The sequence below is a fragment of the Antechinus flavipes genome, chromosome 3 (assembly GCF_016432865.1).
Source record: "Antechinus flavipes isolate AdamAnt ecotype Samford, QLD, Australia chromosome 3, AdamAnt_v2, whole genome shotgun sequence".
Taxonomy (NCBI): Eukaryota; Metazoa; Chordata; class Mammalia; order Dasyuromorphia; family Dasyuridae; genus Antechinus; species Antechinus flavipes.
In genome coordinates, this window is record NC_067400.1 from 460,137,146 (window position 1) to 460,161,505 (window position 24,360).

General features: G+C 31.1%; 1 protein-coding gene across 3 annotated transcripts in view; it reads left to right on the forward strand.

Moving 5' to 3' along the window:
- Positions 1-229: 229 nt before the first annotated feature.
- Positions 230-24,360, forward strand: part of MTMR6 (myotubularin related protein 6) — a 67,669-nt gene continuing 43,538 nt past the window's right edge. Inside the window, exons 1-9 of one of the 3 annotated variants that reach the window (XM_051986566.1) lie at positions 233-415; positions 8,049-8,165; positions 9,939-10,101; positions 11,524-11,681; positions 14,065-14,193; positions 16,883-17,017; positions 20,858-20,971; positions 22,133-22,265; positions 22,799-22,908. In XM_051986566.1, the coding sequence (XP_051842526.1) occupies positions 392-415; positions 8,049-8,165; positions 9,939-10,101; positions 11,524-11,681; positions 14,065-14,193; positions 16,883-17,017; positions 20,858-20,971; positions 22,133-22,265; positions 22,799-22,908 (1,083 nt within the window). In that variant the 5' untranslated portion in view covers positions 233-391. Of the gene's footprint in view, positions 416-8,048; positions 8,166-9,938; positions 10,102-11,523; positions 11,682-14,064; positions 14,194-16,882; positions 17,018-20,857; positions 20,972-22,132; positions 22,266-22,798; positions 22,909-24,360 lie in introns of all 3 variants that reach the window. The other 2 variants (XM_051986565.1, XM_051986564.1) reach the window with 2 other exon arrangements.

Consider the following 24,360-nt stretch of genomic DNA (forward strand, 5'->3'; position numbering starts at 1 on the left):
CCTCCCCTTTAAAAAATCCAAAAGTCCCGTCGGATTCCTGGTCAACAGTAAGTGAGCTTATTTTTCCTCCGACCTAAAGGAGGCGCTGTGAGGAACTCGGCCTAGCGAAGAGAACGTAGCTGGCTTCTGTTTGGCATTCTCTCCTCCCAACTCGTTCTCTCTTCTTTGCCTGGGTTTCGGAATGTGTTTCTAGGAGACGGGCGCCTGCGGCTGCGTACATCCGCTAGGTTGGGGGCGGGGCAGGTTGGTGGGCGGAGGCGCGCCGTGCCGGGTGCCGTAACTCCGGTCGCGGTGGCTTGTACGTCTGTAGCTGTCGTCGTCGCTTTTCTCTCAGGTTTATGGTGCACCCGTGAAGCAGGCTTTGGGGCCTTCTGTCCGAAGCGGCCTCGGGATGGAGCATATTCGCACGACCAAGGTAGATCGCAGGCGGGACGTAGGGAGTCTCCGTCGCCCTCCTGGCTCCGAGAGGAGGGACCGGGTCGGCGGCCGCCCGGGGTCTATGGCTTGAGGGGGCGGGGGTCGCCCTGACATCTCCTGCTTCTGTGACAGAAGTGTTACCTGCCTTGGCATTGGGGTTCCGGAGGAACATAGCCGGTCTTGCCAAGGAGGGAGGCCTTCTGTGTACCCTTTCTTCCGCCCTTGAGACGGGGATAATTTGGGGAATTTTAGGTCTAAGGAAGTTCTCATTTGTAGCTCTCGTCGCCCGGACACACTTTCCTGTAAAGAAAAGGCAGCAGGTCAGGGATGAGCAGTCAGTCTGTGCACCTGGAACCGCTTGCCACCTTCTCCATCCTAGGGCAACCCTGGATGCTTACTATGCCAGTATGTTAGCTGGTTTTCCTGTCTTTTGTTTTTAAGTTTGACTGCAGGGTTCGGGGACAGGGGGAGGGGAGGGAAAGGGAAAAGATTCACTCTCCCCCCCCCCCCCACCTTTTTTTTTTTTTTTTTTTTTTTTGGTTAAAGGATTGGATTCAAAATTGTACAATAAACTACCGGGAAAAATAAATCTTAACTTCCTGTGTTTTGCTGAAATCATCAATCCAATCCTGCCCATCTGAAAAAAATACCACTCATTTAGGGAAGTGGTGGTGATAAACACTGTTACCTTTATTTTTTCCAATCACAACTATTTCAAAACTAGTTTTCGAATCTTTTTTATTTAAAGTATCTAGGTTCCAAAAAGAATCATACTTTGTCTTTGTATATAAAATACAGAATTAAATCAACAGTGATAACTAACTCCTTTGTACATAACTTATTGTTCTGCTTTCGACTGGATTTCCTATTTTTAAATGAAGTTTTTATGTAGTTCAAATTTAAGATTTGAAAGTGTTTAAACAACCGAACTATTAAGATATTGAAGTAATCTTTGCTGATAGAATTGAGCCTTAAGAAGTTTGCATCCTATAAAGAATAACAATAACTAGCATTTATATATTGAAAGTGCTTTATAGATATTTCATTTAGTCCTTAAGACATCCTTGGAAGCTAGGTACTGTTATTTCCATTTTTACTGATGAGGAAAGGTTAAATGACCTCATTCTGGGTCACAATAATTAATTTGATATGTTGGCACACAATAGGTATACATATAATTTGAAACAGAATATATGCACGGTAAATACAGGAAAATTTCCAGGAGGAGGGAGTGGGAGAGAAATAGAATGGATTGGATTGGAAAAGACCATGTATAGGAGGAAGTGACACTTTAATTCAGTCTTCATGAGGTTTCCAGCCTCATGGAATGAGGATGACTACATCTCAGGTTTTTGTGCTCAGAGTATCTTTTGTGCATGACTTGGACTGAATGACTCTGGATTTCCCTTCCAACTCAAATTCTGTGATTTTATAATCATTTTACTAGTCAAATTTATCTTCCAAATAAATAAAAATGATTATTAAGAGACTTAATCCAGTAACATATATAGGAAATGAATTCTAATGGACCCCCAGAATGGATGTGGTTAGACTATCCTCCTTCCTCTTAGTGTTGTTGACTGGGCAATCAGCATGGTTTTCATTAGTTGTAGCTTGGTTTGCGTATTCGGCAACAAAGCATAATAATTGTTTTAAAAACTTTCTATCTTTCAAATTTCCTGGCATACCTATATACTTTTACTGTCAGTTTGTTATTTATTTATGCTACTATAAATACATTTAAACTGAATTATTTTATAAAAGGACTAATCATAAGAGGCTTTTAAATATTTATGTTTAAGAATAAATATACTAACTTATTCCAGGTTTAATTTTTGGTATCTATGAAAGATCACAAATTTGTAAATGGCTGATTGGATTTCTGAAAGAGCCCTGCTAAACTAGAGACAATTTCTTTTCAGAGCCATCTCTGTTTACTGAGCTAATTTAGCCCTAATGAGGTAATCCTACCAAGAAACAATGAGAAATACACAAAGACAATTCATTATACAAACTTTTTTTCCTCTGACACACTGATCATGCCATACTATTTCAAATCAAACTGTGATATCTTTATAGTTTAATAGAAGAAATAAAGGATGATAATGATGGAAGAGAGTAAGAGCTTCTCTAAAGTCCCTTTCAGTTATAATCATATAATTCTAAATTCCTTGTGAAATAACACTTCCTAGGACTCATTATAGTATTTTCTCTTTCTCTTGGAAATCTGAGCCTTTAATTAGAGATACATATCCCAAAAGCAGTGCTCAACAGCTTGTCCTTTAGAAATAGGCCATATTTCATTAGTTAGACAAATTAAATAAGTGAGAATATAAAACTTAGATATATAGACCTCCTTCAGAATAAAAAGATTGCTAATATTAACTGGCAATTCAGAGCATAATTTATTTTTTGGCATTGTTTGAGGTTTTATTCATTTTAAATTGTAGTTTTCCCCTTATTCTATTTTTAAAAGATAGTCAATTTTAAAAGATAACATTTGGAAACAAAGCCTAACTAAAGGCAATGAAACAATTTTATCTTTGTATATAGTTGTTTAGCTATAAATGATAGTAGAGCTATGGGTTTTGAATCTGATAAAAAATAGTCCCTTCTTTTTTCTTTGGAGAAACGAGTCTGTTGATTTCTTTGGGTCATTATGATCATTTTTCCGTAAACAGTTTGCAAATTTGAAGTACTAAAATACCAGATTTATCTAGAATCTGCAGGTCTTCTTCCCCAAAAGTGAATTTTTTATTGAAGCTTATTTTTTCAAATTCAAAACTTTTAAAAATTTGATTCTTTTATGCATAGAAATCTTTCAGAAATCTGTTGTGCTTTTAACTGCTTTCTTAAAAAAATATGCTTCTTAGAATTTAGGAGATAGGGACTAAGTAATGTATCTTTAATTTTTATGCCATGCAAGTATTGTATAATACTGCCTTAAAGAGCTGTTGATCTATTGTTCCTATACTAAAATAGACCTGCACAATAAAAATACCTCTTGACTTACTATCTATTTTTATAATTCTGACTCCTCTGTTATTTAGTCTTTTCTCATACTTTTAGTTATGCTTCTTTCAGTCAGCCAGTACTTCATTTCCCCCTCCAACTTTCTAATTTTTTGCCTCTCATTTCCTGTACTATATGTCATAAAATAGAACTTTATAACAAGATGAAGGTGAAATATAGATATTCCTTTTTTTGGGTAAAAAATGAAATAAAATTTATTTAAAAACCTATCAGAGACTGAGAACATAGCTTTTAAAAATCTTAGCTGTGAAGTTGTTTTTCTTAGCTGAGACAGGATCAAGAAAAATAAAGGTGAGATATAGATATTCTTAAAACAGTTTTTCATTTTAACAGCATAAAACCCTTTTTTACATATACACACTATTGAAAGTCTTTTGATACTTGATTTTCATGGCTGTTATAGCTGAAAACAATCTTATTTTTATTGGTGCTTACTCATTTTTTAATCCTGTCCACTACTTAATGGATTTTTGTTGAAATTTTGCTAGTAAATGTTCATCCCTGATATTAACCAGTTATTGCAGATCAATCAGAAGGTGTTACATTTTTATATCTTTGAAGAATGAATTTGAAACCCACTGAAACTCTTTATTTGGGAGATTTTTATACAGATCAGAGAATTCTTTCCCCAAATTTTTCAGGTGTAAAAATGTGAGTTCTTTTAGGTGACATAATTTCACTAACAAAAGCTTAGTTTTTAAATGTCTTACTAATTAAGGTATGTCAAAGAAAATAAATATTTTAGGATAAGATTCATCAATGGCAATGGATCCAAGTATATTTCAATTAATATGGAATATTATATATTACATTTGTAATAATATGGAAATTTTTGTCTGATTTCTTGTCAGATCTAATTAGATTGTTAATGTGTTTATATTGTAATGTGACTGATGAAGGGATTGTATTAGGAGTAGAGAAGTGTCATTGCCATCATTTTTTTTTTTATTTGTTGTGTTTCTCTTACTACTCTTTTCAATATAAAGTTACTTTGCAAAAGTTTTTCTAAGCCACTTATCTAATTTATGAGGACTAATTTTAGTTAAACTTAGATAACATATATAAATTCATCCAACTGGACTGCAGTACATCTCAGTATACTGAAAACAAACAAATAAACAAGGCCCTAATGTTAACCCTTCTGCACTGTGGAATTTATACTTGGCTTAAGATACATGACCTGCTGATCTAAGGAGCAAGGGCACCGCATGTTAATTATTAGGAAAGCTTAATTTATTTTTTAAATATAAGATAAACATAAATAGTCTAGTAATTTCTTTTTATATCCTGGTGGACAGTTTTACTTAGCCATTGGAAGATACATATCTTATTTCGGAAATCATTGTAGTAGCTTAAAAAAAAAGCACGCCCATAAAAGCAATGATTAAGAGCTTTTTGCTCAGGACACTGAATTATAGATAAGAGTTCATTCCCATCATAACTATTAACTGATAGCATGAATTTGATACATTTTTGCTGAGATGGTATCACTTAAATTATAAAAGGCTTTTTATTTCTCTGTACCTGATTCATTCCTTACTGGTAAGTTGAATATGTATAGATAACACTGTAGAGAGAGCATTGGCTCTGCATTAAAGAGATTTGAGTTTTAGTTCTGCTTCTTTTTAATAGCTTTGTGAATTTGGAACAAGTTAGCCTCTGTAAGCCTCAGTTTCTTAATCTGTGAAATGGAAATAGCACCACTTACTCCACCTTCTTTTCCAGGTTGCCATAGAGAACAAATGAGAAAAACATATTAAAAGTGTTTTGTGCCTTTTAAATAATATTATTTTAAAATACCTTCCCAATAGTTCTGCAGCTTAATTAATACAGAGGTCTAAAGTAAGGAGACAATAAAAGTAAAGGCCCAGGGCAGTATAGCCTTTTAATAGACTTTTTAGAAATCTTACTTAATATTTTATTTTTTCCCAAGTATGTCTAAAAACAATTTAAACTTTTTTTTTTTTTTCAAATTTTGAGTTCCAAATTCTCTCTCTCCCTTATTGAGAAGGCAAGTAATTTGACATAGGTTATACATGTGTAGTCATGCAAAACATTTCCATGTAAGTCATTCTGTGAAAGAAAACCCAAACCAAAAAGAAAAAAACAACAACAAAAAGTAAAGAAAAAGTACCTTTGTTTTACATTTAGGCCCTACTAGTTCTTTTTCAAGAGATGGACAGAATCTTTCATAAGTTCTAGAGAATTGTTTTGAATCATTGTATTTCTGAGAATAGTTAAGTTATTCATAGTAGATCAGCATATACAGTATTATTATTGTGTACAATGTTTTCTTGGTTTTACTTATTTCACTTTTCATCAGTTCATGTAAGTCTCAAAGAGTTGTTTGTCCTTCTTTCTTAAAGAAAGAAATCTAGCCCGTAAACCCTGCATCTAGAATTGTTAAGATCAAAATTAGGTAAGATATGTAAAGTGTTTTGCCAACCCTGAATTGCTATCTAAATTTCTATTATAATTGTTATTTGTTCAGATTATTTCCTATGACTGGAATTACCTCTCTTTGTTTGAATTTCTATTCATCTCAATTGAACTCAAATTGAATTTCTTTCAGGAAGCTTTCCTCTGCTCCCTAATTGATAAAAGAATTTATCTCTCAGATTACATGAAGCACTTTTTTTTGGTAATTGTAATATGTTTATTATGTAACATTGTATATTAAAGCTGTTGATTTTTATATTTCAACTACAAATTTCAGGAGATAGGAACTGGGTGTTATCTGAATTGTGTATATCTTCCAATTCCCAGCAGGAATCATTTAATGATTGTGTGTATTTGTATTACAATTTATTTTTATTTATCTTACCTTCATTGCTATATCTCTAGAAAGAGTGGTCTGAACTTGATGCTTCTAATTCCTTACTGTTAACCCTAATTACCTGTCTCTGTTTATGGCAGGTACCTTTGGTTCCTGAATTATCTGGCTTCAAAACCTTGGAATAATTTTTGATTCCTCCTCCTTCTTCTTCTTCCATTAAATTTAATCACTTGCTAAGTTTTGTTGATTCTATTTGTACATAATCTCTCCAGCCTACCCTCTCTTCTCCATTTATACTGCCACTATAATTCAAAACTCCATCTTTTCTTGTAGGGACTATTATATTAGCCCCCTAAAAAGTTTCCCTTTTTTTTGTTTACACAGTTCTGAAAACAATCTTTCCAATGTGTAAGACATGCCATTCTCTTGCTCAAACACCTTCATTAGTTATTTATTTGACTATAGGACAAATTCTAAACTACTTCGCCAAACACTTAAGAACTCAGTGATCTAGTTTTAAACTTTTCTTCCCAACTTTATTTTAATCATTTTATATGTCAGCTGAACTGTACTAATTAATCCTGTATTAGCTTGTATTTTGCATCCTATATGCAATCCACACACCTTACTGTGGTTGTTGAAATTTTTTTTCTTACTTTAGGGCTTGGATCGGCTTCTTCCTCCTGAAAGTACTTTTTCCTCTGTTTCTTTGTAACATTTTGTCCATGTTACACTGATACATTGTTGGTGGAATTGTGACTACATCCAGCCATTCTGGAGAGTAATTTGGAACTATGCTCAAAAAGTTATCAAACTGTGCATACCCTTTGATCCAGCAGTGTTTCTACTGGGCTTATACCCCAAAGAGATACTAAAGAAGGGAAAGGGACCTGTCTGTGCCAAAATGTTTGTGGCAGCCCTGTTTGTAGTGGCTAGAAGCTGGAAAATGAATGGATGCCCATCAATTGGAGAATGGTTGAGTAAATTGTGGTATATGAATGTTATGGAATATTATTGTTCTGTAAGAAATGACTAACAGGATGAATACAGAGAGGACTGGCGAGACTTACATGAACTGATGCTAAGTGAAATGAGCAGAACTAGGAGATCATTACATACCTCAACAACGATACTGTTTGAGGATGTATTCTGATGGAAGTGGATCTCTTCGATAAAGAGAGCTAATTCAGTTTCATTTGATCAAGAATGGACAGAAGCAGCTACACTTAAAGAAAGAACACTGGGAAATGAATATAAACTGCTTGCATTTCTGTTTTTCTTCTCGGGTTATTTATACCTTCTGAATCCAATTCTCCCTGTGCAACAAGAAAACGGTTCGGTTCTGCAAACATATATTGTATCTAGGATATACTGTAACCTATTTAACATATAAAGGACTGCTTGCCATCTCGGGGAGGAGGTAGAGGAAGGGGGGGGGGGGGAATCGGAACAGAAGTGAGTGCAAGGATAATATAAAAAATTACCCTGGCATAGGTTCTGTCAATAAAAAGTTAAAAAAAAATTTTTTTTTGTCCATGTTTATTCTTTGTCCCAACACATTCTAATACATTGTGTCCCCAAAGTCTTACTGTTGTTTTAAGTGTTAATAGCTTTATGCACATTGTTGTAGACACTTTGTATTTTATCAAGTTTGTCTCTGACATTTTTCCTATGGAGATGAGGATTTTTGTCTTTTTTTTTTTTTTTTTAACTTTGTGTTGTGTCATTCTTACAATGAAGTGAATAAATGCTTGTTAAATTGAATAATGGAGAGTGTTTGTACAATTCTTGGAATTAAAATCATATGTTTGTTTCCTTTTAGGTTGAACAAGTGAAATTACTTGACCGGTTCAGCACAAGCAACAAGTCATTAACAGGAACACTCTACCTTACAGCAACACATCTATTATTTATAGATTCTCTTCAGAAAGAAACTTGGGTAAGAATTCTGGATCCTTACTGTTTAGCTGGGTAATAACAGCCGTTTTGCCCTTTGACTGTGACTTGGAAAATTTTAACGATTGAAATTTTTCTTAAAACAACAACAGCCTTTTGTGTTTACAATAAAAAGTATAGTGAACTACTTCTAGCTTATTTCCTGACAAACATAGGTCTTCTTGTAACAGGAATTTTTATGTATGAATATGGAAGCAGTCTTTTATAAAACTATGATCCCTTCTATTTTGATCAGATTTTATTAAGGTGAATTTTTTTGTCATTTTGTTGTAATTTTAGTAAGCATTATGCAAATAAGAGAAAATGAGAATGAATAAATTAAGGAAAATTTAACATTGTAACCTAGTAATCTAATCTTAACTCCAATATCAATTTGCTTTATGATCTCCAACAAATCAAAATCTCCATGAGTTTTAGTTTCTTTGATGCTGACAGCTTCACAGGATTATTGTGAAAGCCAAATAAGATAATTTCTGAGAAAGTATTTTATTAAGTACTATATTGATAGAAGGTATTATTAGAAAAAAAATCATATTTTTTAATTCCATAAAACTAAAAGCAGTATTAGAGGTCAAACATTTCTCTTTTTTTTAAGTAGCTAGTTGGTAAAGCTTATCTTTATGGTATACTGTCCTGTCTCAGCCTTTTAAAATTGGTTCTGCTATTCCTAAAACTAGGTTTGATATGAATTCAGCATCATAATTGGCCCAGATTTATTTTGATCTAACTAGATAGTGGTATTTTAATCCAATTTTTAAAAAATATTTTGAAATATTTTTATTTTCCTCAGTTACATGCAGAACAATTTTTTTTTTTTACATTTCTTTTTAAAATTTTGAGTTCTAGGTTCTCTCCTTTCCTCCCCACCCCACATTAAGAAGGCATATGTAAAATTATGCAAGATATTTCCATAAAAGTCGCATTGTGAAAGAAAACATACATCTCCCCCTCAAAAAAAAAAAAAAACCTAAAGGAAAAAAGAGTAAAGCAATGTTTAATTAATAGTAATCAAAAATAATAGTCACAAAATTACCTTTAAAGAGTGAAGTCCCATATATAGATCTGTATGAATAAACTTGGTCTTCTAAAATTCCTATTAAAAAATGAGCTGAATGTGAGTCAGAATATATCTAATACAGATTTGTATCTTTTATCTTTTGTTTATAAAGCATTTTTCTTGTGTGCTTTAATTTATACTTAACAGCATTTGTTTATACAGACATTTATTAAGGACACATTGTATACAGAGCAGCATGCTTATCTCAGGAGGAGATGGAAAGGTTTAGTTAAACAACATGCAGTTAATTGAATACTTAGTACTTATGTACTTTTTGTTTTTTAAACTGATCAGCTCTAGCTTTTTAGGAGGAGTTGGGAGCAGTTTTGTATGCCTATATTCTTTTCTGATTCTATTTCCTTCCCTTCCTCTCTACCATAAGTCATAGGGCCCATGATATTAACTCATTTATTTCATCCTATAGAAATAGATAATATATAAGCATCAACAACTGACATTCCTGATAGTACATACTAATAAGCACATTAGAGAAGTACAAAACAAAGTTTTACATGAGGACAAACCATGGGCATTTAAGTGATTAAAATATTACTTTTTTTGGTTTTGAATTCTGGTATATTGTATTCTTTTGTCCTTTTAAGATAACATATTTTACAAAACTAATTTATGTGTGACCATAAAGATAAATTGCTTTCATCTTTTCACATTGGTGATCTGAATGTTTCTTGTATACTACAGATATTGCATCATCACATTGCTGCAGTAGAGAAACTTGCTTTGACCACTGCTGGATGTCCCCTTGTGATTCAGTGTAAAAACTTCAGAATAGTACATTTCATTGTTCCAAGAGAAAGAGATTGCCATGATATTTATAACTCTTTGCTACAACTTTCAAGACAAGGTATGATTTCTACTTAGATCCAAGAGATCACTGAATCACTTTTAGAATAGAATATTTAATATCTTGATATTTATTGTTAGCTTGACTTTATGAGTAATATACAGTACAGATTCTTGAATAATTTATCTTAGAAAATCATTTTTAACTTGGAGACAGTCAGATAAGTGCTAATCTGAATTGTTAGAATAAAGCCCAGAGAGATGATCTGAATATTTTAAGATATTGAGGAATAATACTTTTTACAGATTCATTTAAATACTTTGGGACAATATAGGGAATGAGTAGAGCAATAACACATTTTAAATGGGCATTATATGACATGGGTGAATAGTATCATGTTTGGCATTAGAGGGCATGAAATAACTTAGGACAGGGTATTTTAGTTAGCATGCTTTGTGCACAGTTTCTCATAGCAACAAGAATAGATTGTCTTGGCTATGTATGCATGTGGGGGGGGTAATGGAGGGAGAGAGGAAATGGTTATTTGAAATGTGAACATAGAGAAATACTCTAGGTAATATGCTTAACAGAGAAAGACATCCTAGAGTCTATAGTAATATGGAACATAAGGAGTGACTTTTAATCATTGTTTTAGCTTTGGGAATCTGAATGACTTTCTATTCTAAATGGATCTGCCTGAGAGCTAAAATTGAATATTTAGTACTTAGGTACTCTTTGTTTTTTAAACTGACTAGCTCTAGCTTTTTAGGATGAGCTGGGAGCAATTGTATATGCCTGTATTCTTCTCTGATTCTATTTCCTTTCTTTTTCTCTCTGCCATAAGTCATGGGACTCATGACATCACCTCACTTATTTCATTTTAAATTTGGTTCTGGTACCACTAAATGGCTGCTAACTGGATAGGTAGACACTTTTGAGTTTCCTGTAATTTTTGCCTTCTTAGTTTTTGAGCCCCTGAATCATCCTGTTTCCTTTAGGATTTATGCATTCTTGCTATTCTTATCTTTTTTTTTTTTTTTTTTTTTTTAATTACAGTACTACTATTGCATGAATACATTTTACCTCATTTGGGAGAGATGGTAGATGAACAGATAGGTGCCTGCCAGTGTTCTTAATTGCTTAAAATAGTTTTTTTTTAAAAATTCTAAGAAAAGCTTTTGTAGAGAAATTAAATTTATGGTATACTAAGTTATTCATCTATCTGAAGTTTTTTAGTTTGCTAAATTTCATCCTGTATTATTAGATGATATTTTAAAACAATTTATAAGTTGCTGTATATATAAACATATTTGAATCTAAAAAACTTTAGAATAAAGTTGTGTTTAAATGTTTTCAAGCAATAGACATCTCTTTGGAGATAGTTTTATTATAGAAATCTCTTCAAAACTACCTTACTTATGTTAAAATTTAGCTATTTTTCTGAAGATTCTTCTATTAAAATTTACTTTTTTTTTTCAATAGCAAAATATGAAGACCTCTATGCATTTTCTTATAATCCCAAGCAAAATGAGTCTGAACAGGTTCAAGGTTGGCAACTCATTGACTTGGCTGAGGAATATAGAAGAATGGATGTTCCCAATTTAAACTGGAAGTTATCTGATGCAAACCAAGACTACAAGGTAAATCTAGATTTGACACTTTTCCTGAGAGATCCCAAAATCACTTGTGTTTGGAGGAGAAGGGCAGCAATTAGGGAGGGAGAGGGGAAAAGATCAGAGAATGGTATGATAATATTTGGTTTATGTTTTTGATTTATGTTATATAGCCATTTGCTATGTAAAATTATTTCAACCAGTTACATTTTGCAGTATGTTATTTAGTATAATGTAACCAAAATCCATGATAAAGTCAAGAAGTCCTGCTGTAAAGTTTTTTAATAACCTAATATTATTATTCTGGAATTAACTAACACTTCACCTAATATCTTTTGTGTTTAAAATGAAAATATTTTTAGTGGTAGTACATTCCTAGGGGGCCTCCCTCCAAAATTAGTTTATCATTTGGTTACAGAAAAGGAGAAAATTAGTCTATAATTTTGACATCATAGTAATGAGATGAGTCATTTTATTTGTTTGGAAATTTTTTATTTTTCTATGTTAACTTTATTTACATTTTTGTAGTTATGTGACTTGTTTTTTTGGGCTCTTCCTAACAGAAATGTTCCCTTGTCTCTCTGAATTTTTCATATTTATCATTTATTCAGCCTTCCCTTAATTGTGGGGCACTTATTTTGTTTGGGTACACATAATGCTGAGAACATTTTTATGTAGATGGATCTTTTCTTGCTGTGAAGAACCCTCTTGGAATATAGTTCCGCATTTGTTTTGTTTGTACAAAAACTTTTCAATTTGATATAATCAAAATTTTCTATTTTGTGGTCAATAGTGATCTCTAGTTCTTCTTTGGTCATAAATTCCTCCCTCTTCCACAGGTCTAACAGGTAAAATATCCTATGCTCTTCCAATTTATTTATAATCTCATTCTTTATGCTTAGGTCATGAACCCATTTTGACCTTATCTTGGTGTATGGTGTTAAGTGTGGGTCAATGCCTAGTTTCTGCCATACTAATTTCCAATTTTCCCAGCAATTTTTGTCAAATAATGCATTCTTATCCCAAAAACTGGGGTCTTTGGCTTTGTCAAACACTATATTATTAAAGTTATTGGCTGTTTTGTCCTTTGAATCTAACCTATTCCATTGATCAACTAGTCTATTTCTTAGCCAATATCAGATGGTTTTAGTAACTGCTGCTTTATAATATAATTTTAGATCTGGTACAGCTAGGCCACCTTTATTTGATTTTTTTTTTCATTAATTCCCTTGTAATTCTTGACCTTTTGTTTTTCCATATGAACTTTGTTGTTATTTTTTCTAGGTCATCAAAGTAGTTTTTTGGGAGTCTGATTGGTATAGCGCTAAATAAATAGATTAGTTTAGGTAGTATTGTCATCTTTATTATATTTGCTCGCCCAATCCAAGAGCATTTAATAATATTTTTTCAGTTGGTTAGATCAGACTTAATTTGTGTGGAAAATGTTTTGTAGTTTTGCTCATAAAGTTTCTGATTTTCCCTTGGCAGATGATTCCTAAATATTTTATACAATCAGTAGTTACTTTAAATGGAATTTCTTTTTGTAACTCTAACTGTTGGGTTTTGTTAGTGATATATAAGAATGCTGATGACTTATGTGGGTTTATTTTGTATCCTGCAACTTTGCTGAAGGTGTGGATTGTTTCTAATAACTTTTTAGTAGAGTCTCTGGGGTTCTCTAAGTATACCATCATATCCTCAGCAAAGAGTGATAATTTGGTTTCCTCATTGCCTATTCTTATTCCTTTAATCTCTTTCTCAACTCTTATTGCCAAAGCTAGCATTTCTAATATAATATTAAATAGTAATGGTGATAGTGGGCAACCTTGTTTCACTCCTGATCTTATTGGGAATGGAGTACAGTTCCAACAGTGTTAATAACCTCTGGACTAAGAGGAATGGACAATTTAGCAACTTCTTACATAATACTAAATTGTCCTCCAGAAGAATTGAACCAATTTATACCTCTGCTGGCAATAAATTAATGTACACTTATCTTTCCACAGCTTCTCCTAAAGTTTTTTATTTTAATTTAATTTAATTTTTAAAAATTTGTTTGTTTTTATTTTTTGCTGAGTCAAGGTCACACAGCTAGGGAGTGTTAAGTGTCTGAGGTCAGATTTAAACTCAGGTTCTCCTGACTTCAGGGCTAGTGCTCTATTCACTGCACTACCTAGCTGCCTCTAAAGTTTATTTTTTTAGGAACTTTGGTGATTTGATAAATATGATAAATATGCCTTGAGGGGTATTTTGATATATTTTTTCTAGTTATTAGGGTTTTGGGACATTCTGGTGGATCAGATAACTTTTAAAAGTAAAAATCCACATACAGAGTTTTCTTTTGGCAACTTTTATGTATATTATTTTTAGAATATGCATCAAATGTTTAAATTTATTTGCTCTATTACAGATTTGTGAAACCTATCCCAGAGACCTTTATGTTCCCCGAGCAGCAAATAAACCAACAATTGTTGGTAGTTCCAAGTTCCGGAGCAAAGGAAGATTCCCAGTATTATCATATTATCATCAAGATAAACAGGTACAAAGTTGCATTATGAGTCTGTGTTCAAATTTCACTGATCCAAAGTAATAGAAACTAGGTGTAAAAACTTCTAATGATTTTACTGAGAGAAACCAGGTTTCATTTTCTTTATTAAATTTTTAAAACTTTTAAGTAAATCAAAGTAGACATCCAGTAATTTGTAGTGTCTAAGATCATAAATTTAGAACTGTAAATTACCTCAAAGGTCATATAGTTTAATTCCTTTTTTTTGCAGGTGAGGAAATTTAGATTTCCAGAGAAGGTTTGAGATTCATCCCTTTAGTGAGCTTCTGAGAGGACATGTACACATGCTGTCCAGGTTGGATAAGCCTCTCTGGGTTTTGATCTTAGATTACTGGAGGGACTTCCAAATCAATAATTTCATATATCCTTTTTGAATAGTTAGTAGATTTTGAAATATCCATATGTTTTTGCAATATCAGTGCCTGTTGGATATTTTTAACAATATCCCAGGGACATTTCATCAGAACTCAATTACCATTCCTCTCATACTTTTAAGTCTCTTCCAGACTTTTCTATTTCTGCCAGTCACTTGATCCACAAATGTTTATTAGGCACTTATGATGTGTCAGTCTCTGTGACAAGTTCTGTGGCTATAAGTGCAAAGAATGAAACAATTTTTACTCCTTAAGGAGCTTATATTATAATATGGGAAATAATAGGTACTGATAAAAATATATATGCCATAAATATAAAGTTAATTGTAAACAAAGTTGTTAAAGGCTTTGCCAGTTAAAGGCAAGGCAGTTTTGGAAAGAGGGCATTAGCTGTTGTTACACTTACTGTTGTTTTACACTTACATGTAAAAAAAATTCATTTTTATAAAAATTTTGTGTTCCAAATTCTTTCCTACCCCTTCTCTTCCCTTAATCAGTAAGCAATTTGATTTTGTTATACATGTGTAATTGTGTAAAACATTCAAGTTTGACTAAGTTTGAGAAATGAGCATTTTGTCAGAGACACTTGCTATAAAAATTGTTTCCTAGCTTTTTGTTTTTATTCTAATCTTGGTTGCATTGGTTTTTGTTTTTGCAAAACCTTTTTAATTTAAGGTAATCAAAATTATCCATTTTACATATAGTAATGCTCTCTCTTGTTTATCATAAATTCTTCCCTTCATAAATCTGAGGTAAACTATGCCTTTCTCCCCTGATTTGCTTATGGTATCTCCTTTTAAGTCTAAACCAGGTACCCATTTTGAGTTTATCTTGGTGTATGGTGTGAGATATTGGTCTCTACTTAGTTTCTATTACACTATCTTCTAGTTTTCCTAGTTTTTGTCAACTAGTGAGTTTTTATCTGAAAAACTTGGATCTTTAGGTTTATTAAACACTAGATTACTATGGTCTTTTGCTACTGTCTTCTGTACTTAATTTATTCCACTGATCTGCCACTTCAGTACCAGATTGTTTTGATAATTAGCACTTTATAGTACAATTTTAAATCCAGTATGGGTAGACCACCTAACTTCACTTTTTTAAAATCGCGTTCCTTGATATTCTTGACTTTTTGTTCTTCCAGATGAATTTTGTCATAATTTTTTAGCTCTATAAAATAATATTTTAGTAGTTTGATTGGTATGGTACTAAATAATTTTATTGATTTAAGTAGAATTGTTATTTTTATGATATTGGTTTGGCCTACCTATTTGCAGTTAATATTTCTCCAATTATTTAGAGTTGTCTTTATTTGAATAAAAGATACTTTGTGATTATATTCATATAATTACTATATGTAATGTTGGTAGGTAGATTCCCAACTATTTTATGTTGTCTATAGTTATTTTAACTAGATTTTATATTTTTTCTCTTTCTACTTCTTGTTTATTCCCATAACAATTATATGTTATGACACTTGGTTTTAGGTAGATACTTCTAATGTAATATTAAGGGAAGATCTGCTTACTCTTCTGCTTTGTTGTATTTGTAATAGGAATGTTGTAATTTGTCAGTAGCTTTTTATATACCTGTTAATCATGTAATTTTAGGTGTTATTAATATGGTCATTTATATTGATAGTTGCCTACTATTCAACTAGTCCTGTACTCCTTGTACAAATCCAGCAGGTTTATAGCATATAGTCTTTGTGATATGTTGATAAATTTTATTTACAATTTTTGCATTGATATTCACTAAAGATATTAGTCAATATACACAACAGGTTCTTAATAAATGTTTGTTGGTTAATTAACTGTTTATCCATCCTTGAAATGACAGACTTCACTTAGAGAATAATCAGAAGAACAGTGACACTAGATCACATTTATATAGCACTTGTAATGGTAATGATATTTTGTAATGATACTTTATGTGCATTATCTTATTTGATTAGGTGTTATAAACTGTAATTAATTTCAGTATGAGAAAGGGTCATTAGATTTGGATATACTTTATTTTTATGTAGTCTTCAGACCTATTATAATCTTATAGAAACTAGATAAGTAATATTTTGGGACCTAAGAAAATGACTAGAAAAGCCAAAATATTAGAGATTATCTCTTGAGATAGTGTCTTAAAACTAATGTCCTTCAATTGGTATTACAAATTTATTTTAAAGTTAAGTAAATGGTTTTCTTTTTCCTTTTCAGCATTTCTAAAACATATTTTAGTGATATTTAAATAATTTATATTTTCCTTTCTTCCTCCCTTTTTAAAAAAAAAATTAGGCTGCCATTTGCAGATGCAGTCAACCTCTCTCAGGTTTCAGTGCCAGGTGTCTGGAGGATGAACACATGTTGCAAGCCATCAATAAAGCCAACCCAAGCAATCGGTATATGTATGTCATGGACACCAGACCTAAAGTATGTATCTCTAATAGTGTGGAGTAGTATTTAAATAAAATATTCCTAACAGCTACAATATGACTTGTGAAAAAGGTGCATATTTTTTTCTTTAGATCTCAATTTAAAGCTCAAACATGTGGTAACAGTAAAGCTGTTATATAGTATTTTAATCTTCCTTGAATGTGATTTGATGCTTTTGGCCTTGTTGCTAGTTTTTAATCCAGTATTTGGCATTTGAATGGATGTTAGCTGTAAAAGGACAGAACTTCATAATTATCACATGTAGAGGGTATTTCCTTTTCTGTTATTTTAAAGATGTGTTTTCCTGAAAATGAGAAAAACGTTTTTAAATTGCCCAAAGTGGGAAAATAGTCAAAGCCACTTCCTTTACTGCATATATTTATGATGTGGAGAATCATGCTAAACTTAGAAAGGAGCCTTATTAAATTCAAAATTGACCATAATCTTCAAAGTTGCTTAAGTTTCATGTGACAAATAAAAATGTAAATATTTGGGGGAGGGGTTAAAATATAAATAGACAAGTCTTGAGATAGCTTTTTGTAGAGATAAAAAAAATAATATAGCATAATATTTAAGGAATATCATTTAGATAATATGTTAATTGGGATCTGTGTCAGTTATAAGTAAGGTTGATTACGATGAGCAAAGATAATTTGTTTTCTTCTTTGGGGGATTCTCTGTGAAATAAAATTGTCATTAGGTATTCTTAATTAAATTTTGAGGAATTTTCAATACTTCCAATTCTTTCTTAAGTATCTCCCTAGAGAGTCTAAATTTAGAGTTACTAAACCATGATTTTATATATTGGGGAAAAAATTGGGCCCACAAATGTATACAAGCCATTTTTCTATTTGTTTTTAAAAATTGTTAAATGTACCTTACATTTGCATACTATATTATGTATTACATAAATTAACATTTATTCAACATAAAATTAGAGTTTCTTTAAATGGGGCTAAGCTAAAATTATTTCAAAAGTGTCACTTTAGTGCACTATCTGGTTGTTTGATTGCATTAATTGATAATTCTTATATAATGATAAAGTAGCCATATATCATTGCCTAAGAATTTTTAAAATAACTGTTTATCTTATTTTTAAAGATGTCATAGAGTAGGACATGAAACTCTAGCTTTTTATTTGCTTGAAATTCAGAACATACTTCACAATTAAACCTTTTGCAGGTGGGGCAAGTGATGAGGCATATTTTTTCTTTAGATCTCAATTTAAAGCTCAAACATGTGGTAACAGTAAAGCTGTTATATAGTATTTTAATCTTCCTTGAATGTGATTTGATGCTTTTGGCCTTGTTGCTAGTTTTTAATCCAGTATTTGGCATTTGAATGGATGTTAGCTGTAAAAGGACAGAACTTCATAATTATCACATGTAGAGGGTATTTCCTTTTCTGTTATTTTAAAGATGTGTTTTCCTGAAAATGAGAAAAACGTTTTTAAATTGCCCAAAGTGGGAAAATAGTCAAAGCCACTTCCTTTACTGCATATATTTATGATGTGGAGAATCATGCTAAACTTAGAAAGGAGCCTTATTAAATTCAAAATTGACCATAATCTTCAAAGTTGCTTAAGTTTCATGTGACAAATAAAAATGTAAATATTTGGGGGAGGGGTTAAAATATAAATAGACAAGTCTTGAGATAGCTTTTTGTAGAGATAAAAAAAATAATATAGCATAATATTTAAGGAATATCATTTAGATAATATGTTAATTGGGATCTGTGTCAGTTATAAGTAAGGTTGATTACGATGAGCAAAGATAATTTGTTTTCTTCTTTGGGGGATTCTCTGTGAAATAAAATTGTCATTAGGTATTCTTAATTAAATTTTGAGGAATTTTCAATACTTCCAATTCTTTCTTAAGTATCTCCCTAGAGAGTCTAAATTTAGAGTTACTAAACCATGATTTTATATATTGGGGAAAAAATTGGGCCCACAAATGTATACAAGCCATTTTTCTATTTGTTTTTAAAAATTGTTAAATGTACCTTACATTTGCATACTATATTATGTATTACATAAATTAACATTTATTCAACATAAAATTAGAGTTTCTTTAAATGGGGCTAAGCTAAAATTATTTCAAAAGTGTCACTTTAGTGCACTATCTGGTTGTTTGATTGCATTAATTGATAATTCTTATATAATGATAAAGTAGCCATATATCATTGCCTAAGAATTTTTAAAATAACTGTTTATCTTATTTTTAAAGATGTCATAGAGTAGGACATGAAACTCTAGCTTTTTATTTGCTTGAAATTCAGAACATACTTCACAATTAAACCTTTTGCAGGTGGGGCAAGTGATGAGGCATATTTTTTCTTTTACCTTAGATATCAAGCAATATATTTTTTTTTATTATAACTTTTTATTGACAGAACATATGCATGGGTAATTTTTTATAACATTATCCCTTGCACTCATTTCTGTTCTGACTTTTCCCTTCCCTCCCTCCACTCCTTCTCCTAGATGGCAGGCAGTCTTATATATGTTAAATATGTTATAGTTTATCCTAGATACAATATATGTGTGCAGAACTGTACAGTTCTCTTGTTGCACAAGAAGAATTGGATTCAGAAGGCAAAAATAACCTGGGAAGAAAAACAAAAATGAAAACAGTTCAAAGTCATTTCCCAGTATTCCTTCTCTGGGTATAGTTGATTCTGTCCATCATTGATCAATTGTTGAATTAAATCTTCTCTTTGTTGAGAATATCCACCTCCATTAGAATACATCCTCATACAGTATTGTTGAAGTGTATACTGATCTCCTGGTTCAAGCAATATACTGCTTTTGGAGCTCTAGAGAGAAGTAGTAATCTTATATCCTCTTTCAAATTATATTTCTGCTCTTTTCTTTCATAGGGATTAATAATGATCATTACAGCATATTAGTATTGCAGAATATCAGTCCAGCATAGCACCACAGAATAAGAACAATTTCTGAGCAATACACAATTATCATCTTTAGTATATTTTGGTGTATGTGTATGTAACTTGTGAACCTTTGAAAACTTGATTATTTCTAATGTTTTTAGTGTGTTTCATGGAAATTTTGAAGAGTTATTATTTGGTTTGTTGGGTTCCAGCAATTCTGTTTTCCATATTTGTATGCTTAATTGATGTAGCAATTTAATAATTGTGATTGTGATAAGTAAAAATTGTTTGATATGTAAAAATTATGTATTATACAAATTTTCTTGATAATATAATATAAACTGATTTTTTTTTGTGTTAGGTAGTAATTTTCACAAAATCAGAAATTCAATCTATTTTTTTCTTAATTGTAGATCAACTGATTGACAAATTGGCCTAAAATACAGGCATTTATGTAATAATGATTAAGTTATATTTTTACCAGTATGAAAAAATTTGTTTGAGTTAAGTTTAATTTCCATGTAAAATGGATTTTGCTAATGATATGCATTTATAATTTAGCTATATTGCCATATAGTACAAAGCATATTTGGAAGATGGAGTTATTTAGATGTCTTCCATTTTAGTAGTGTAAATTGGAGAAATTTCCTAATTAATGAAATAGTGAATTTTATTTAGAGAAAAGTGTGCATTAAAAGATTTAGGAAAACAGATGGAGAATTATTTTAGAAAACACTGAGCCAGAGGAATGAAAATATTAAACAAAAAAATTCTCTTTTGGCTGATTAAAAAGTTAAATTTTGATATATAGGCTCAGCACCTGAAAACTTTTTTCTTAGTATAATAAGCAAAATAGAAATCAATTCACATTGGGTGCTGAACATTGAACTAATTTTAACTTTCCAATTAGATCATTATACCTAACATTACTTTTAATTTTTATTATAGCATCGCATGCAGAGCTGGTGGGCTTCAAAAAAGGACATTGGCAGAATTGTAGTGAGGATTTCTTCAAAAATCTGGAGAGATGAGAAAATAAGAGAAAGCGATGAGAAAGCGCGAGTGAGCGATCTAGAGCCCAAGACTATTCTTAGGCAGCTTTTTAAAGGAATGATAGTTGTTTTAGACATAATTTACCTCATCCTGCAGTCGCAAATGAAAAAGAAATGGTGAAAAGGAAGATGAGTTGAACTTAATGACTAATATTATGAAGTATCAAAGGGAAGAAAATGCATAAACTTATAAAACTTCTAACTTGTGAAAATAATTTTTAAAAAGTTGATATTTTAGGACCAAAAGTTTTGGTGACATTTCCAGTAAGAAAGTCTTTAGTTTTATATTTTTGGCTTAGTTTAATGGGTGGAGTCATTTATTAGAACTAGTTCTTTTTTAGTTTGTAGATAGCATCTAATTATAATGTAAGACATTTAGAAAAATAGGTTTGAGAATGATTTACTCTTTATACATGTTAATTTACAACTCTCTCAGGCTTGAAATCAGGTAGTGATAATTTTGGAAGCATTTTTGTCTATAGCTTCATTTAAAAAAATAATATACCAATTACATTCAGTGAATTAGTAAATGCATAACTCTGCCATACGGAACAATAGTGATTGTTAGCCTATGGGCCAGATCAAATGATTAAGTCCCCTTCTTTTTTGACCCATTAGACCATGTCTTATAAACATTATAAGAAAAATTTAATAATTTTTTTTTCTATTATATCATGGAATATCCAAAAGACTTAGAAGAATTAAAATATATTTATATATTTATGTTTAGGTATAGCAATTTAATTACTTTTGATTCAGATAAGTGAAAATTGCTTTATATATGAAAATTACATATTATAAACATTTTAACTAGTAAATTAAACAGTAGAGCAGCTCAAGTCTGAACTCTGCATTCCTCAGTCATGAAATATTTACCCTTCATTAATTTAACTTGTGGGATTTCCTTTTTAAAAGATATATATTTTTTCTAGCATTATTTTTCTTCATTATTAGGAAAAAAAAGTAACATTTTCATTTGTTTAAAATAGTTTCTTAATTAATCAATTTCATTAATTAAATTTAGCAAGAGGACAGTTTAAGTATCTGCTAGCTAAAAATGGCATGCTTACATCTTTTCATGTAATTTTATAATAAAACATTTTTAAAAGAAAGCAAATTCAAAAAAATAAACTTTGGTTCAAAAAATTTTTATTTATTTTTTATATTTTAGCTGAATGCCATGGCTAACAGAGCAGCTGGAAAAGGTTATGAAAATGAAGACAACTACTCTAACATTAGATTCCAGTTCGTTGGAATTGAAAATATTCATGTAATGAGAACTAGTTTGCAGAAACTATTAGAAGGTATGATTTATTATTGCTTATTACTTATTATTACTTTTTTTACATAATTATTTAGAGCTTTTTTCTAGAAAGTTATGCTAAAAATAACTAGTATAATGTAGCAAAAACCTAAGATTATATCTTGTTTCTTTTTAATATTAGACTGCTTTTATAGCTATTGTTAGGAAAATCAAGTTAAGTCTGTTTCAGTTAATAAAGTATTTTAAAAACTTTAAAAAAATTAAAAGTAGTTTCACTACCATATTCTGAGGGATTAGGCTAAATGATTTCTTTCTCCTAGTTTCAAGTCCTGTGATTTAATGATCCTTTTTGTTTTTAAAACCAAAAAAAGAAATGATAATATTTTTTTTCCACAGGAAATCTTATCTATTTATTTGATATAGTCTGACATTATAATTGTGCCTCAATAATCATGCATTTTTCAGTGTGAAAATAAAAGCAATGGTTTTAGTTTTTTTTTTTTTAACCAGACTGAATAAGAAAAGTAGAAATTTATTCAGTTTTGTAATAAAAATACTTTTTATCTTTTCTAGTCAATGGGACTAAAGGTCTTTCTGTGAGTGATTTCTTTTCGGGTTTGGAGAGTTCTGGATGGCTTCGTCACATCAAAGCTGTTTTGGATGCTGCTATCTTCTTAGCCAAAGTAACTTTTTACTTTTATAATTAAAGCAAGGAGGAGAGCTTTAACTTACCTTGTATTTTCATTACTTTTGTATTTTTTAAGTCATTCTCCAATTAAATTAGTATTGAATGCTAATGTGTTCAAAAATAGGTTCTTCAATATCTTTTCTGCTTTTCTTTTATAATCTAGTTTACTTGGAGCAATACTGCACAAAACATTTCAAATTGTAGATAGTCTAGTTACCTTGTAACTTTATTAAGATGGGGATACTATTCTAAAAAAAGGAGGCTAATTTAAAAAAAAATAAATGTCAGAATTTATATGTCCATGTGAATGTTGTCCTTAAGAAAGTATTTATCTTGTAAAATTATTTCTTCATTCCAAGTTGATTGCTAATTATCTTCAGAACTGATGGCACTTTTAAAAATATACCTTTGATGGCATCAGATCTTTGTGTTACAAGGGTGAATTTCACTTTTAAGGAATAGCTGAAAGTGACCAGGACAAAATTTGGTCAGTAAAATTGTTTATCAGACTAGCTAATATAAATGTTCAGTGAATTAAAATATTGGCAAAGGTTCATAGGATTAAAGTTCACTCCTCTTTTGTAGATTTGCTCAGAAACTTAGAGATCTTCATCACCATAATTCTGTTAAATGAATGAATAAATCTATCACATTTATTAAGCACCAAATATTGTTAAGCACTGTAGTAGTCTGACCTTTTTAACTTACTGAAATAAATCTAGCAACTATTTAGGTAACCCTTTGTGCAGTTGTCATGGATATATCTTCCTCAATTGCTTTATGTATTCATGTAAAAAAAAATCCTCCAATCTTTTTTCTTCCTTCAATAGTATTTTATTTTTCAACTCACATGTAAAGATGGTTTTCAACATTCATTTTTGTACAGTTTTGAATTCCAGATTTTTTTCTCCTTCTGCTTACTTCCCCTCTCTCCAAGACAGCAAACAATCTAATATAGGTTATACATTCACATTCATTTTAAACTTATTTCCATATTAGTCATATTGTAAAAGAAAATCATAACAAAGGGGAAAAACCATGAGAAACAAAAAGCAAACAAACAAACAAAAAAAAGGTGAAAATAGTATGCTTCGATCCACATTTAGTCTCCATAGTTGTTCTTCTGGATTGAGATGGCATTTTCCATCCCAAGTCTATTGGAATTGTCTTGGATCATCACATTGCTGAGAAGAGATAAATCTATCACAGTTTATCATTATAATTTTTCTGTTACTGTGTACAGTGTTCTTCTGGTTTTGCTTACTTCATTCAGTATCAGCTCATGTCTTTTCAGGCTTTTCTGAAATCAGTCCTTTTTTTTTTTTTTTTTTTTTAGGATATAGTGCTAGTTTTATTTAACCTAATAGAAAATGTAAAATGAACTCAAAACAGAACCCCTAGACAATTTCAAAAACTCTTCTTCCTTTTCTGCGAGGTGTTAAACAAT